This window comes from Zingiber officinale, chromosome 2B (assembly GCF_018446385.1).
Source record: "Zingiber officinale cultivar Zhangliang chromosome 2B, Zo_v1.1, whole genome shotgun sequence".
Taxonomy (NCBI): Eukaryota; Viridiplantae; Streptophyta; class Magnoliopsida; order Zingiberales; family Zingiberaceae; genus Zingiber; species Zingiber officinale.
Window position 1 is genome coordinate 144,056,418 of NC_055989.1, and position 14,961 is coordinate 144,071,378.

Below are 14,961 nucleotides of genomic sequence, written 5' to 3' on the forward strand. Positions count from 1 at the left end.
TAAACCCCAATGTTCGCCTAATCTTCCTTAATGGTCGAGCGATGACCTTAAACCAGTAGCTCAATGAGCGGGAAAGCGCCGATGAATAGCCGACCGTGTGCCCGGGTTACGCAAAAGCTCGAAGTCTTCAAAATATAGTGACCGTTCGATACTATTCATCAAGATACTCCCATAACCAATCGGAAGTTCATAGAAGCGTGTTGGAACTCTGAATACAAAAGGGATCAGTCGGCTAGATAGACTAATCGTAGACAATCAAATTCACGAGGCCACGAGTTCGTGCAATGCTCAAAAAGAGAAAAGGGAGTCAAAAAAACGTACAAGGAAATAAAGCTTGTCCGAACGGACAAGCATTTATTAAGACTTCAAAATTTTTTATAGAAATTGTACAGGGACGCTTGACCTCACTCAAGATAGTCTAGGGCGTTGTTAGGCAGCGACATCGTAAGTTTATCTTGGCTGATGATGCTGCTAGTCAGAACTACCGACAGGTATCCATGGATCGATTGTGTCGTCGATCGCCAAGTTGAACAGGTGGAGTACCCGGTTTGCAACCTTGTCGTTGAACACATCTGAGAAGATATAATTCTTCTTCATCGCCTTGAACCGGCCGACCTCAGCATCCTGATAAGTCTTCAATGCCGCTCGAGAGGCCTTCAGCTCGTCCTTCGCGGTGACCAATGCGGTATCTTTGGCGACAAGTTAGCCACGAAGGGCGACTTCTTCGGCTGATCGACTCTTCCGCTCGGTGACCAGGAAATCTTCAGCTTCCTTGAGTTTTTGGGCGAGGGCTCGAGCCTCCTTATTATTCGCCTTGAGGTCTTCGATGGCCTGATTCTTCCTTGCATTGGTCAACTCAATTTTATTGTTGAAGATGGTGACCTGTTTATTGAGCCGAGCCAGCATAGTGGCATGGGCGACACTCTTGTCCCGTTCAGCCTCGAGCAGTTTATTGCTCTTATCCAAATCGACATGTAGTTTGGCCACCTCGGCGTTCGTTTGTTCTTGAGAGGCGGAGGATTGGTCGTTGAACGCCTTCATCTTCTTCACTTCCTCCTCCAAAAATACGAGCCTGTGTTACGTGATTAGGCTTTCCACCCAATACTACAAATAACAAAGCAAATATAAGCACTGATCAGAAATCAACTATGAAAATGGGGAACTTACCCCAATAGACATTTGAGTGTGGCTATTCGCGAGCGCCCCAGGAGGCATCATCGCCGCACGGGATCGGGCGTCCGCCCATATTTGGGCAAGCGAACCCTGGATGATGATTTGGTGCTCCGGGGCTCGGGATGAAGCATAGGCCGACTCACACCACTCTTCCATTGGCAGATGAAGAATGACTGTGATATGGTGTTGGCCGCTCGGGGATGATTGCACAGAAGTAGCTTGTCCGGACGGTCGGGATGAAGATGTCGGGTGAATGCCTGACTTCTGGACCTTCGCTTTTGGTGGCAAGAAGGCCATCGACGGCGCGTAGACTGCTCCCTAAGGTAGATCGGACAGGGAGGGGGTCCAATTTGACGACTCAGGGGGTGGTGGACTCTTGGACAGGAGCAGGGTCGACGTCTTTACCCATTTGGCGGACCACACTCCCAAAGTGGCAGAGCGCGATGAAGGCTCCCCCCGCCGCCTCTTGCACCTGATTAATGGCTCGGTTGAGAAGGTTGAGCCCGAAGCCCCCTCAACTTGGACGATCGCCTGTTGTTCGGTAGGAATTTGGGAGCCACCGGTCGCTCCATCATTTGCCAAGGAGGGAGCCACTTCGCTCTCATCCTGCAGCTCTTCTCGGGAGCCGATCGGCTGTAGGTCGCGGCTCTCCAATTCTTCTATAGTGGCCGCATTGATCACGACGTCCACAAGCTTCACCTTGCCGGTTAGACGTGCGCTAAGCATGACTTCGGCTGAAAAAAATGAAGAAAATCAATTAGAATCAAAGGAAGGAGTAAAGAGGTCACATACCTAGGCTGAATGGAAGTCGGGTGTGAATCAAACTCAAGCCGAAGATATAAAGGACACCCTCTAGCAGCAGCTTGTGGATATCATACTTTTGACTGGCCAACATTGAAGCTGCATTGATGTAGTCTGATCGGCTCTTATACTTCTTTAATGGAGGATGAGTCACCACATCGAGCTGCCAGGAGGTGGGAAAGTCCGGTAGCTCGGGAAAGCGCACAAAAAAGAAGTACTTCTTCCAGTGTTTGTTGGAAGTCGACATTTTATCAAAGAAAACCAAACCCACTCGGGTTTGGAAAAGAAAAGTCCCCAGCTCGAAAGATTTAGGATAATAAAAGTAATGAAAGAGCTAGTGAGTAAGTGGAATGTCGTGTAGGTGAAAAAAAACCACCACCCCGCACAACAGCCGAAAGGAGTTCGGCACCAGTTGATGGAAGAAGACTTGGAAATATTTATACACTGCAGAAAAAAAAGGTGGATGGGAAATCGCAGACCGGCAATAAAATGGTCCCTAAAGAAGCAAATACAGCCGGGCGACGGAGAATTTGGCTGATCGAAGGGAGAAGGAAGAACAACTTCGTATTTGGGAGGAAGCTCAAAAGAGGCTTTCAGACTTTCAGCATTGCCGACGTCAAACTGGGACTCGGTAGAGGTGTACTAGGGCCCCGGGATGCCGGCGGGAGGCTGCAAGGAACTTGCCATTGCAAAACAAGAAAGAAAGAGAAGGAATAAAGTGGCAGAATTGTCGCCGGAACACTGAGACGCCAAAAAACTCGAGGACGAATAAGAACAGACGCTGGAAGACGTGAAAACAAGGGGATATAGGGAGAAAGCTTATTAGAAAGGACGTCGGAGGAGCGAAAAAGAAGGATGTCACCGGAGCACAGGAGCGTCGTCCAAGAATTCGCTTCAAGTGCGTAAATGCGGCGACACGCACGGGCTTATAAGCCTTGGGGTCAGCCGACCGGAACCGTCCGATCTAGGTTGCAAAAACCTAGGCCAAGATCTCATCGTTAAATTTGAACCGCCAAACGTCACATCACGATGGATATCCGCCTATCACATCAAGCGTGCGGAGACAAAGAGCAGGACACGTGACGCATCGCCACAGGTCGACATTTAATAAGGGCATGGGGGCGTGCTCAGCCTTAAGGTGAAGAGATTTTCACGATTTCCCAGAAATCTGGGTGACGTAAGCCTAGCTCGAGCTCCCCCAATACAGCCCAAGGAAAGATTTGACAAGTGCAAACCTTCGTCGTGCCGATCAGATTGAGGGAGCATACCTATCCAAATGACACGCTTCGACAGACCAACCAGCATGGAGCGTTCACATCCCAATTAGAAGCCAAGTTAAGGCAGAAGGCCGATCGGGAGGAAAGCTGCTCAGACAAATATCCAGTCCACAAGAGGTCAATGAAGGGTCCCACCGCGCTGCCACGGTGGAGGTCAAAGCGTAGATGACATGTGATGCAGTGATAATGAGGGGCCCCACCGTGCTGCCACGGTGGAGGTCAAAGGAGGTCAATGTCAAGGCGGTCAACGTGTAGATGTCATCGACCGGTCAGGCGAGGCATGCCCCAATCGGAGGCGAAGGCCTCGATCCACCTCCACCTTTGACATATAGAGAAGTCAAACGACCAACACTAAATGAAGACAATGTGCAGAAGCCGCCCGAGCGGCTTGCCCACTCGGCAAGGCATCAGTATTCGGCATTGGCATACGGAACTTCAGCCGAGCAGCTATCCCGTTCAGCTAGACAATCGGGCTTAGCATCGAAAAGGTCAACTTCGGCCGAGCGGCTACCCCGCTCGGCCTGGTAGCAGGTCTTGACAGCGGAAGAGTGGAACTTCGGTCGAGCATACACGCAAAGGAGTATCGAGGTTCTGGCTAACCGAACGAAGCACCAGAGTGGCGAATCATCGACCGAGCGACCAACCCGCTCGGCCTAGCAGTGTACTCCCTCTGATATCCAGCAACATCCTTTTGGGAGTTGGTGTCGCTGACACCGAGCATGGACAACCAGAAGATCGTACGACGGAAACTTCCACTGTTACTTTAGAGATATGCTCGGTCCGTTAAGGTATTGTGTCAAGGGCTATCGACAAGTCTTTTCAAGGAAAAGTTTGAGAAGCGTGCTCACCTTGGGAAGCATGCACACGCTACCGGAACTCTATATAAAGGGGGGGTCCAAGCATCGGCGAAGGTATGCGATATTCACTGTTTGTGCTACACTTTTCTTATTGCTCCACTTTCCACTTCATCATCGGTGACTGACTTGAGTGTTGGAGGGCCAACGCCGAGGACCCTTCCCTGGGTCGGCACTGATGTAGTTTGTGTTGCAGGTCCATGCGGAGTCCACAGGAGGTCAGCGTAAGCACCACATTTCCAGCTTTCCGTCTCTTCAACTTTCGGACAAGATCAATATCCATTAAAGAATCGAATATTTTCTATACTAATATTTTTTCTTTTTTCCATCTAACTATTATCATGGTAAAAAAACATATTAGAATTAACTTTGTGTGTATATATATAATTTAATCGAGTATTCAGGTTGGATATTAGATATCGGTAGTCCATCAATATTCTCCTTCATTTGTGTTGGATATTAAATCTTCCATCAAGTTCGGAGGAAATTGTTATCCATATGGTAGATCCATATAATATAGAGGATCTAATTGTCATGTTCTAAAGTTTCCTTTTAAATTTAGAGGTACTTTACAATTAGATAGAACATATGCTTTTTTTCATTTCAATCATTTTACTTGTATTCTATGTAAGACATCACTTGTCCCCACGAGAGTGCCCAGTTAACTAGAGAGTGACAGCTTTACTACAATGAGACAAAAATCAATTCTTGGCTAGCGCATGCCTTGGAAAAAAACTTCTCCCATCCTCTAATCGCTTGGCAGTTGAATATAAGAGACCCTTAAGATTTACCTTCCTTCACATAACTCAAGGATAAATTGTGAGGAATGTCTAGGAAGAGTGTAACTACCTTTTGCTATAATATGTAAGACATTGCTCATTCCTTTTATTTTTTTTAAAAAAAATCTTAAATGTTTAAAATTATGAATCTCCTATCTTAATAATTATCCTATTATATCTAATATTTTTAAACTTAAATTTTATATTTTTTATATTTACTCTACTTAAATCTAAAATCTTTTAATTCTAGTATATATATATATATATATATATATATATATATATATATATATATATATATATATATATATATATATATATATTTTATAAAAATTAAAATATATATACTTCATCATATCACATAAAATTAATCAAATAATATACCTATCATGTCTTAGATATGTCTAATAAATTTGTACATGGTTAGTATAAACATATATAGACTTATAACTAAAAAATATAATAATGAAATAATAATCTTTTATAATTTATGATTTTATAAAAATGATATATCAAACAGGTATCTTTAATTTCTAATAGTTACGATTAAAAATTATAAAAATAAGTACACCAAACAAACAGGCATTGCAAATTTTAAGTAATATAAAAAAAAATAAAGGTAATATTTTATCTAAAAAACTATTGGCATATATTTTATTTAAATCCTTCTAAATTTTCACCTCACCGATCTATGTAACTATAAAAACAAAATTATTACCCTATTATATAGCTAAGTTGATTATGACATAGTATTTTTATAAATTTGGACCAAAGTCAAATCCTAACAACGACTGAGGAGTTACCTTCTCATATGATCGCTATTTTCGATTTATTGATTTACTGCTATCAATGGTGTGAGAGAGTTGGGGGTGATGGATGTCCATATAAAAATAAAGTTAATAAAAATTAAATAAAGTCAAATTGAAAAGAATTAATGAAACAAAATACATTTAAATATCTGCTAGAGTTTAATAATGTAAAAATGAAATTAATTTTAGAATTATAGAAAAAATATAAACATTAATTGAAAAGGGTTTTTATAAGATTTATCTAGTGTTCCTGATGTTTAATAGATATTTTTGAGGACAAACTCAATTAGATGTCTATCCTCCCAGTCTTCCAACCAAGTAAACAGACCCTAAATTGTAACCAAAGCATTCAATAACAGCAAGAACAACTGGGTCTGTGGGAAGATAAGGCTAACTGTATTGTTCTTCAAGTTTCAGCTCATAGACGAGAGTTGGCAAATGACATAGTCGACGGGCGGTCCGCGGAGAATAACGCAACAGTTTGCGGACTTAAACAAATCGATCAAAAAGTTCTAAAGGGGTAACAGGTAGACACCGCCGGTGTCGATTCTGAGAATTCGAAACTTTTCTTTCATGACTCCTGGTTGCTTAATCTGCATCCTTTGTGGGCTCTGAAGTAGAGGCTTTCTTCCCTTTGTGTGCCGAGACTGATACGAGAAACTCTTGCACGATGCTGCTATCTTTGAACTTGAGCGCCACCGTGATTAGGCCGCCTTTCCCTTCCCCCGCGCTGTTAACGCAAGCAAAGGTGATTCCTTTCTTGTCCATGTTGGTGAGAGACATGTCTGGGTAAATGCTTGCATTTAAGATCAGTCGAAAATTCCCCTTGGCTCTCATGACAAGCCTTGCCTTTTCGACATCTGATACTGAGACATTCAGTTTAAGCTCTCCTTTCCCCCTTTCCTTCCAGCCTCCATCCATGTACTCGTACATTATCGCATCAGCCGTGAAAACCGCCTTCTCATTTTCTTCGCCTGTTTCTAGAGGGACCTCTTGCATTGACAGTTTCACACTTTTAGAGGTATCTGGTGTAGTGCCAAGCGAGGACGGAAAGGAAGACCCCCCATTTGTAGACCCAGTAGAGAGACTAAATGTCGTTCCTGGAGATGTTCCAAACGAGAATCCTTCCTTGGATAGCGATCCAAATGTAAAAGAAGAGGTCGAGATTCCAGTTCCTGCAAGCCCTGAAACAGAAGAGCCGAAGGCAAAAGATGAAGTTGAGAATCCAGTTCCAATGAGACCTGAGAAGGCATTTTGGCTGCTTGATAATTGTTGGAATGAACTCAGAGGTGCAGCAGGTGCTGCTGGCTCTTTCAGATCATTCGTCGCAGCTTTTTTATCACTTTCTTCGACTGCATTTTCAACATTTTGTCCAGCATCCCCCTCTGTTTCTTCAGCTTTCTTTCCATTTTCTTCCTGTTGATCTTCGATTCTTTCTTTTACAGATTCATTGTCAGTTTTCTCTCTGCCATTTTTTTCAGCTTTACTGGTTTCCGCAGGTCGAACTTCCTCTGCAACAGGAATATTCTTCTCCTTATCGTCAGCAGTATCTGATAATGGTTCAGAAAATTTATCTGGTTTCTCACCATTCTTCTCTGCACCCTCGATATTGTCAGAATTAACAGCAATTTCAGTTCCCTTAGCAACATTTCCAACATCACTGTTCTCATTAGATTCACCTTGTTCTTCATCTTGTGGTGTTGAGCCATCAGTTTTAGAAGAATCCATGGATTTCTTTGCTTCTATACTAGTGTCCGAAGAAGCAACTAGGCGGATTCCGGCAAAAGGATTCGAAGAAGCAGCTGGTGCAGGCTGACTGCGACGGACCTTCACGATTCTTCTGGTAGCCATCACTTCCTCAGTGGCCTTTTTAAATGTACCCATCTCCAAGTCAGGAGCATCATCATCCCGATCAGGGTCGTCCTTGGTAAGCTGTCTCCCAGCAACCCTCTTCTTGGATGGAGGTAGGGCATCTTCTGCATCTCCCATTGTCGCGAGTCTTAGATCGAACAATTGACTGAACAGAAAACAGAAGTTTATATTACCAACTTTGAAGACGATCTGTACTAATTGGCAGCAAAATTAGCTAATAATGTTTGCTCAATTAGCTGAAAATTGTTTGTATTAAATCATTAGTTTCGAAGATAATTCCTCATTTTCTTAAAGAGAAACAGTTTCTTCAAAATATTTGATCATGCATGCCAAAAGAGTCTTGAAAACCAGCAACATGTTGAAAAGGCCATCCTTTCTAAAGAATGCTCTTCAATCACGGTAGAAACAAGAGCGACAATCTCTATTACCAGGGGAAAACTATATTGATTCTCCATAACCTAATGAAATGTGGAAACCTACCAATGCTCCGTGACAGTGGAAGCTAGCCATACTCCGACCAAAACAACAAAGGTAAGCTTTAAAAGGGGAATTTTATATCACAGTTCAAACGATGTGAGTGGAAGTGGTAGTATTCTTATAGCATAATAAGATGCACTAACAAGTTTGTGATTTTGCTGTTATTGAGACTAAAGATAATTTTCACATAATATAAAGTTAAATCATAAATCAAAGGCAAAATACAATTTTACAGGGGTGTCTAGAACGAAATTATCTCTGAAATTTTTGCATCTTTCCTTATCTTATTCAAAAATTCCATATAATAAGTCTTATTAAGAACTGTAAACAATAATTATTCCCTTGAAATTGTTAGCATATTGTGATATTATATGAACTATTATTTAGGAGATATTCTTTTTATTCTCAATAAATTATTTCCACTTAACTTTGAAATATCGTGAGAAATTTCAAAGTTAGCAGCTAGCAATCAGAACTTTCCTTCTCTATCCATTTCAGATACTTGCAGAATAAAATACACCAAGATGTTTTATCTTGATAACAACATAATAATGACTTGTAGTTTCTTCCCTTCTTATGAACTATTATCTGCTTTGCATCTTTTGCCAGTATATGTGTTTATTAAAGAATATTTTGGATTCAAATTTTTCTAATCAGTTGGATATCCATGATGTTTTGTTATCCAACACAGACTATAATTTTAATTCACAAGGATCATTCTTAACTGGCGAGTTTTTGAGCACTAGAGAATTAGACCAGAGTGTTGAAGAAAAACCACATTTTGAAGGTCGGTCTTCATAGAAGTAAAATGAGTTACAAGGTAAAGGATTTTACTTGTAAAATTTAAAACTTCAACTGTGAAAGAGATGAAAAAAGATTAAAAACAAGGCAAACTGGCAAAAGATAAGATTGGACAAAAAGTGTCACTACAATTTGAGCTTATGGTATATAATGGACCAAGTTATTCTTTAACAGTTTATATCAGATTATTTTTTATTTGACAAGAAAGTTATATTGATGAAGATTTGTTACAACAAATATTGAGCGATTGAAGTAGAGAGGAGCTTCTACAATCTCATGTGATCATCGTGTGCCCCTTAGTCTAAGAGGAAAATTTTATAAAACTGTACACCATTTGACATGCTTCATGGATCAAAGTGTTGGACCATTAGGAAGCAATATGTAGAAAATAGATAAGAATGCGAAGACAAATGTGTGTAGTAAAAAAAATTTAAAAACACATTTATTTTAAGAGGAATTAGGTCTAGTTCCGATAATAATAAAATGAGAGAATAAGTTGAGCAGCATGACAATGTTTGTATTTCTCTAGCTTTATTCTTGCAAAGTTTGACTGCATTCATTGACTTCAACTACTTAAATTAGAAGATGGTCCATTTTTTCTGTTTTAACCGAAAATATCAATCGTATCCTCCTGATATTTTCATTTTAAAGCATAACCGTAATGTACTTGATTTAAAAGAACTAAAACATAAATGATACAAAAAACCATATCAACAAAAAAAAAAAAAATAGAGAACCATTATAAAGCAAGTAGAAAAGAAATGAAGAATAAAGAAATCCAAAGAGAGCAGTCATATGATTGCAGATTTAAAATTAGTGTTCTTCCTGAAAAACTCATATAGGCTAAAGCACTTCAAATTAGCATTCACATGAGTGTGGCCAGGTTTCCACCCCATTGTAAAGGTATGATTGGGCACTCGTCCAACCCAACTGGCCCATGAACGAAGAGGAACTCTATCCAACTCAAAATTACTAGCCATTTGGGACGACAATATCTCCTTCTTATGTGGTCACCAATGACCACCATATAAGCTCATACGATACTAATGCGATATCCTGCCTCAACCCACAAACAATATTATTGTGTGGTGGCCCTGAGCACATGTGCAGACATCTTCATTATTTAGACAAGAACGATACTTTTTTTGTGCTCGGATAGCGGGCTTGTTCTTTGTATTTGGCTGTTAAGCACATATTAATTAGTGAATGACTTCATTTAAAGGTGATCTCACCCAAGATTCCGTAGAGAACTAGGCGGAGATAGTATTTTGTCATTGATTGATCAGCATAACAGACAAACAAAGAGGTAGTCAGAAGATTATAATATACTTTTCTTTGTGGATATAAAACTCCTCAGTGTTTGGATTGAATTTAGCAACAACCATCACAAAAAAAAAGGGGGGAAAACAATACCTAAATCCAAATATTAGCGACTCAAAGCACCAGATCGCTCAAATTCATCAAGACAAACAGTAATTCCTTGGCATCACAGACCAAAACCCTCAATCACAAGCATCAATCAGAACACAAACCAATCAAAGAAATTCCTTTGCGGAGAAACCGGTAAATCGAAAACAGGGAAGGGATCGAGCACCTCCAAGAGTGGTAGAAGAGGTAGCAGTGAGACGGGGAAGATACCGTGAGCTCGATCGATCGCCGGACGCGCTGTCGGTCGCGAGAGGAGTGCCCAAATCGCGGAAATGGAACGTGAAGTCTCCTGAAGCAGAGCAGTGACGGCGATGGCTGTATGGTAATTTTCTCTGTCTTCGTCGAATAGTTCTAATTCTAATGATTCGGAAACTGAGTTGACCTAACTAATCCTGACCGTTGATTTAAGAGAGAGTGTGGACAAATGGGAAAAGGGAGGAGAAAGAGGAGGAAATAATTAAGACTTTGTGTGTTTTATAAAAATGGACAAATGTCAAATAAGGGACTCTATTTTTAAATTTTATTTTATTGGGACCATTTATTTAATATACAGAGAGTGATAAAATCAAAAGCGAGGTCAAGGGCCCTATAAAAAATTTAAAAAGTATTTTACCATATTTTTAAAGGTTAAATTAAAGAGGGTCTCATATTTAATCATAGTTAAAAAAAATAATTAAGCCCATTTTAAATGTCACTTATAAGTAACGAAATAAATTATGGATTAATTTATAATCGGAAGAGCCTCGTATTCAAGCAATCGTAGCATGCCAAAATAAGCCTCGTATTTAAGGAATCGTAGCCTATCAAAATATTATTTATTAATTTATCAAAATTAATTAAATTTTATTACAAATATTTTAATTAATCAAAATCACCTACAAATTTTTATAGCAACTACTCGTTATAACCATATTACAATTGCCTCAAGTATCATTTAGGTCTTCACAGTTTAATTTCTAATTATGATATATTTATAATTTTTTTTTTAAATGGAATATGTAATAATAGGATGTTGAATTTTTGGACCGCCAGCCACAAGCATTTCTTGAATTACCCTGACGATAAGTGAAAAATTTCTATAGGACCGGATCAGTTACTTCGGATTTATCTGGTTCAATATTTTTAATGCGATAACAATTAATACAATACCAGAAGAAATAGATTGCCACAATTAAATTACCACTATGAAAAGTTTAATTTTTTTAGTTGGTATTAAGTATTCAGTTTATATCGATTAATCTTTAGATGATTGATCAGGCTCTACAAAGGTTTCTCATCACCTACCAAGATAAATTGGGAAACGAGTATTCTAAGGCCAACTGTCTATTAATGAAAATTTATCTATTAATTCACTAAAACTAGAACTCAATCCTTAAATGTCTAGGAAATTAAGAACACGCCCTACCACTACCTAAGACATAATTTTTTTCTTTTTAGAGAAAAAAATATTGATATTGTTCATTTCAAACGATTTAGTATCATTTGGCCCATCATAAAATATAGATAAAAAAATCATGATAAATATTTTACTCTAACGTAATAATCTTTCAACTATAGAAGATCAAATATTTTATATGCTTTCAGAATGGACTCTCTATCACCTACTAGAATAAATACTCCTACACATGTGAATTATCACCTATTAGAATGAAAATTTATCTATTAATTCATTAAAATTAAAATTCAATCCTTAAATATCTAAGAAATTAAGAACGCGCCTTACCACTACCTAGGACATAATTTTTGTTTGTCATGACTCAATTGTCATCGTGTAAATGGATTTAATTGACCTTTCAAATAACAATAATAATAATTATTTATCAAAATTACCAAAATAATTTTCTTCGCCGGCGGAGGTGGCGACGAGGAGCTGAATAGACAACATCAAAATCACTAAAAACACTCAACAAGAAATATTGTTTATTTTATGCTCCCGATAAATATTTATTCTATTTAATTTTACATGCCCTAGGAAATAATTTAATTTCCATTTATTATATTTTAATTCCTCTCTTGCCATGAATCAAGAACAGCTAAGATTCCTCTTTGTTTTTATATATTTTTAAAATTATAAAATATAATTATTTACCAAAAAATTCCAAAGGCATCTAGTGGTATCTATAAATACTCATTCTAGTCATTGTTTCTAGCAACATCCTTCCTTCCTTCATCGCAATGGCAAAAGCCGCCAAGGCTTTCTTCTTTGTGATCTCTCTATTTTTCCTCCTGAAGGGTAATTAATAATCTCGTGCATGTTTTTAGTTTGTGTAAATATTTTTTTTTAATTTGTTAAAAAGTGTTTTTAATATGTTTTTTGTTTGGTTTTGCTTATGTTTCTTGTTTAGGGATTGAGAGTGGTTATGACGATAACACAAGTAAAAAGTTGTTTGTGTTTGGAGATTCGTATGCGGATACTGGAAACTTAGGGAGAGTATTGGGGCGGAATGCACGTTCATGGTTTGAGCCTTATGGCATGACCTTCCCTAAGAAGCCGACGGGTCGCTACTCTGATGGCCGAGTTCTCTCCGACTATGTAGGTTAGTATTTCTTTATCGATATTTTTCTTTACATTGTATTCAATAATAGGGGGTCTAACTTATGTTATTATCAAAATAAAATGAATTTTAGAAGTTAGTTTCTGTGTGTATATAAATTATATTTCAAATTTACTTGGTAGATGAAACAGAGAGAAATATAATTACTTCTAAGATTAGTAGGATGAAATCTCGACATAGTATGAGAAGACAATGGACACGGAATAGATGAGGTAGGTATAAACATACCTTTTTGTAACATAGATAATAGTTAGGTCTTCAATAAATTGTGTTCTCAATTTGTCGGATATATGAATTAGGAAAAAAAATATGATTCACCTTCAAAATTAATCAAGTGGAAGTCTAAACATCTGAATTATCTATAAAAAAAAAAAATCATAAATTTCACTAGTATGATCTGAATATAGATAAATGTATTTCAAATTTACTATAGACAAGATAGAAAAATTAAGAGATATCTATTTTCAGAATTATGCCTAAATTTTCGTAGGAATAATTTTCCTTAGTTCTTTATCATGATCTATAACCTAAAAATAGGCATAAATTCTCACCAATAGACAGGGAAGAGGATGGCCACCGAGACTTTATAAATAAATAAATAAAGAATTTTTTACAAGGAAAATACGTGTCTCACTCCATGTTTGCCACGTGTTTCAAACAAACTCGCACACTTATCTATAGCTTTGAAATATATTTATATAATAGACGATTTGGGGTAGAGAAAAAAAATAAAGATAAATAAATAAATACCAATTATAAAGGGTCTTTTTGGTAAAATATGGGAATTTTTCATTTTTACCCATTGACTTTACGTATTTATCAGAATGCAATTATACCCTTTATACTTAAAAAATAACACTTTCCAATTACTATGGCAGCTTCTTTCATGCAGAGCAAGTCCCCAATTCCTTACAAGATCAGGAGATATGGCCCAACCCTACTCCCTTATGGTATGAACTTTGCGGTCTCCGGCAGTGGTATCTTCGATACCGGCAACTTCCAGAGCAACCTTAGCACTCAGATCGATCATCTTCAATCCCAAATCGATGCCGGAGTCTACTCGAATGCTAGCATTCGTTCCTCCACCGCGCTAGTCGTCGTCTCTGGCAATGACTATGGACACTTCGGGGAACAAGATCCCAACTCTTGGTTGGTGAGTATTGAATCCTTCGATATCAAAACATTTGAATTAGCTCTTTGTATCTTTTAACATGCCTTTCTATGGTCGCGACTAACCAAGATCTTCTTGTCGTGACAAATAGCACATTCACGAATTCATACGAAAATTGTTTGCACAATTCAAAGTAGATTTACTTCGACTACAAGAAATAGGGGTCCCCAAGGTAATGGTTACGAACTTGCATCCGATCGAGTGCACGCCAATGCAGACTAGACCTAGCAACTACACGCTCTGCTCGCAAAACATCTCCCGAATCGCCTACGAGCACAACCATGCGATGAACAAACTCGTGTTGGACTTGCGGAGAAGCAACAATTCGAATACCGATTTCTTAATTCTCAATGTGAATAAAGCCTTCTTGAGCATACTCCACCAAGGTACACAAAATTATATAATGTTTGTTGCAATGCTATGGCAACAAGTATCTTATTTTGTTTCCCTCCTTTATTGTTAGTGAGAGGATCGACCAAGATGAAGTATCCTTTGTTGCCTTGTTGTGAGAGTAGCTCGGAAAAGACCCTATGTGGATCCTTGGACGATAAGGGGCAAAAGTTGTACTCGGTGTGCCAACAACCGGAGGAGCACTTCTATTGGGACTCGTTGCACCCGACACAAGCCGGTTGGGCCGCGGCCTTTGAGTACCTCAAGCCAACCATCAAAAGGTTCCTCTGATGAATAAATTGTTGGTGATTTCTATAAAATAGAAAATAACGGAAGGAATAAGGAACTTGAATTCTTGTTCAATTGTGTCCCTTTATATATTGACGTTTTTGATCTTTGAATGAAAGGTTATGATTCAAACCGCTAGTCATACCAATTCAGTAGTGTTTATGCTGCCCTGCTAATGAAGTGGTTAGTTTAATAGTTTTGCTGGGTCAAAGTTGTAGTGGTTGGCTAGCGCTTAACGATATCGACATTGTCAAAATAAAACACGATAAGTAAAGAGTATCACACG

At 38.7% G+C, this 14,961-nt stretch overlaps 2 protein-coding genes across 3 annotated transcripts; one reads left to right on the top strand and one right to left on the bottom strand.

Annotated features, from left to right (window-relative positions):
• Positions 1–6,068: 6,068 nt before the first annotated feature.
• On the bottom strand, positions 6,069–10,633 carry LOC122047578 (nuclear pore complex protein NUP50A-like). 2 transcript variants are annotated; one of them, XM_042608953.1, is made up of 2 exons: positions 10,482–10,633; positions 6,069–7,710 (listed from the first exon to the last, which is right to left on the bottom strand). In XM_042608953.1, exon 2 carries the CDS (start codon positions 7,680–7,682, stop codon positions 6,282–6,284), a length of 1,401 nt encoding a protein of 466 aa, XP_042464887.1. In that variant the 5' UTR covers positions 7,683–7,710; positions 10,482–10,633; the 3' UTR covers positions 6,069–6,281. The 2 variants fall into 2 exon arrangements, with proteins under 2 accessions (XP_042464887.1, XP_042464886.1); XM_042608952.1 differs by having other exon boundaries at positions 10,438–10,606.
• Positions 10,634–12,434: 1,801 nt separating this feature from the next.
• On the top strand, positions 12,435–14,870 carry LOC122049628 (GDSL esterase/lipase At5g03610-like). The gene is made up of 5 exons (XM_042610991.1): positions 12,435–12,504; positions 12,617–12,808; positions 13,705–13,979; positions 14,089–14,383; positions 14,461–14,870. The coding sequence occupies exons 1-5, from the start codon at positions 12,447–12,449 to the stop codon at positions 14,676–14,678; spliced, it is 1,038 nt and encodes a 345-aa protein (XP_042466925.1). The 5' UTR covers positions 12,435–12,446; the 3' UTR covers positions 14,679–14,870.
• The last annotated feature ends 91 nt before the right edge of the window (positions 14,871–14,961 follow it).

Coding starts and splice junctions, on each gene's coding strand:
- LOC122047578 (XM_042608953.1), bottom strand. CDS start 7,682: ATGGGAGATGCAGAAGATGCCCTACCTCCATCCAAGAAGAGGGTTGCT.
- LOC122049628 (XM_042610991.1), top strand. CDS start 12,447: ATGGCAAAAGCCGCCAAGGCTTTCTTCTTTGTGATCTCTCTATTTTTC. Junction 12,809..13,704: donor AGTTCTCTCCGACTATGTAG/GTTAGTATTTCT, acceptor TTACTATGGCAG/CTTCTTTCATGCAGAGCAAG. Junction 14,384..14,460: donor CTTGAGCATACTCCACCAAG/GTACACAAAATT, acceptor CTTTATTGTTAG/TGAGAGGATCGACCAAGATG.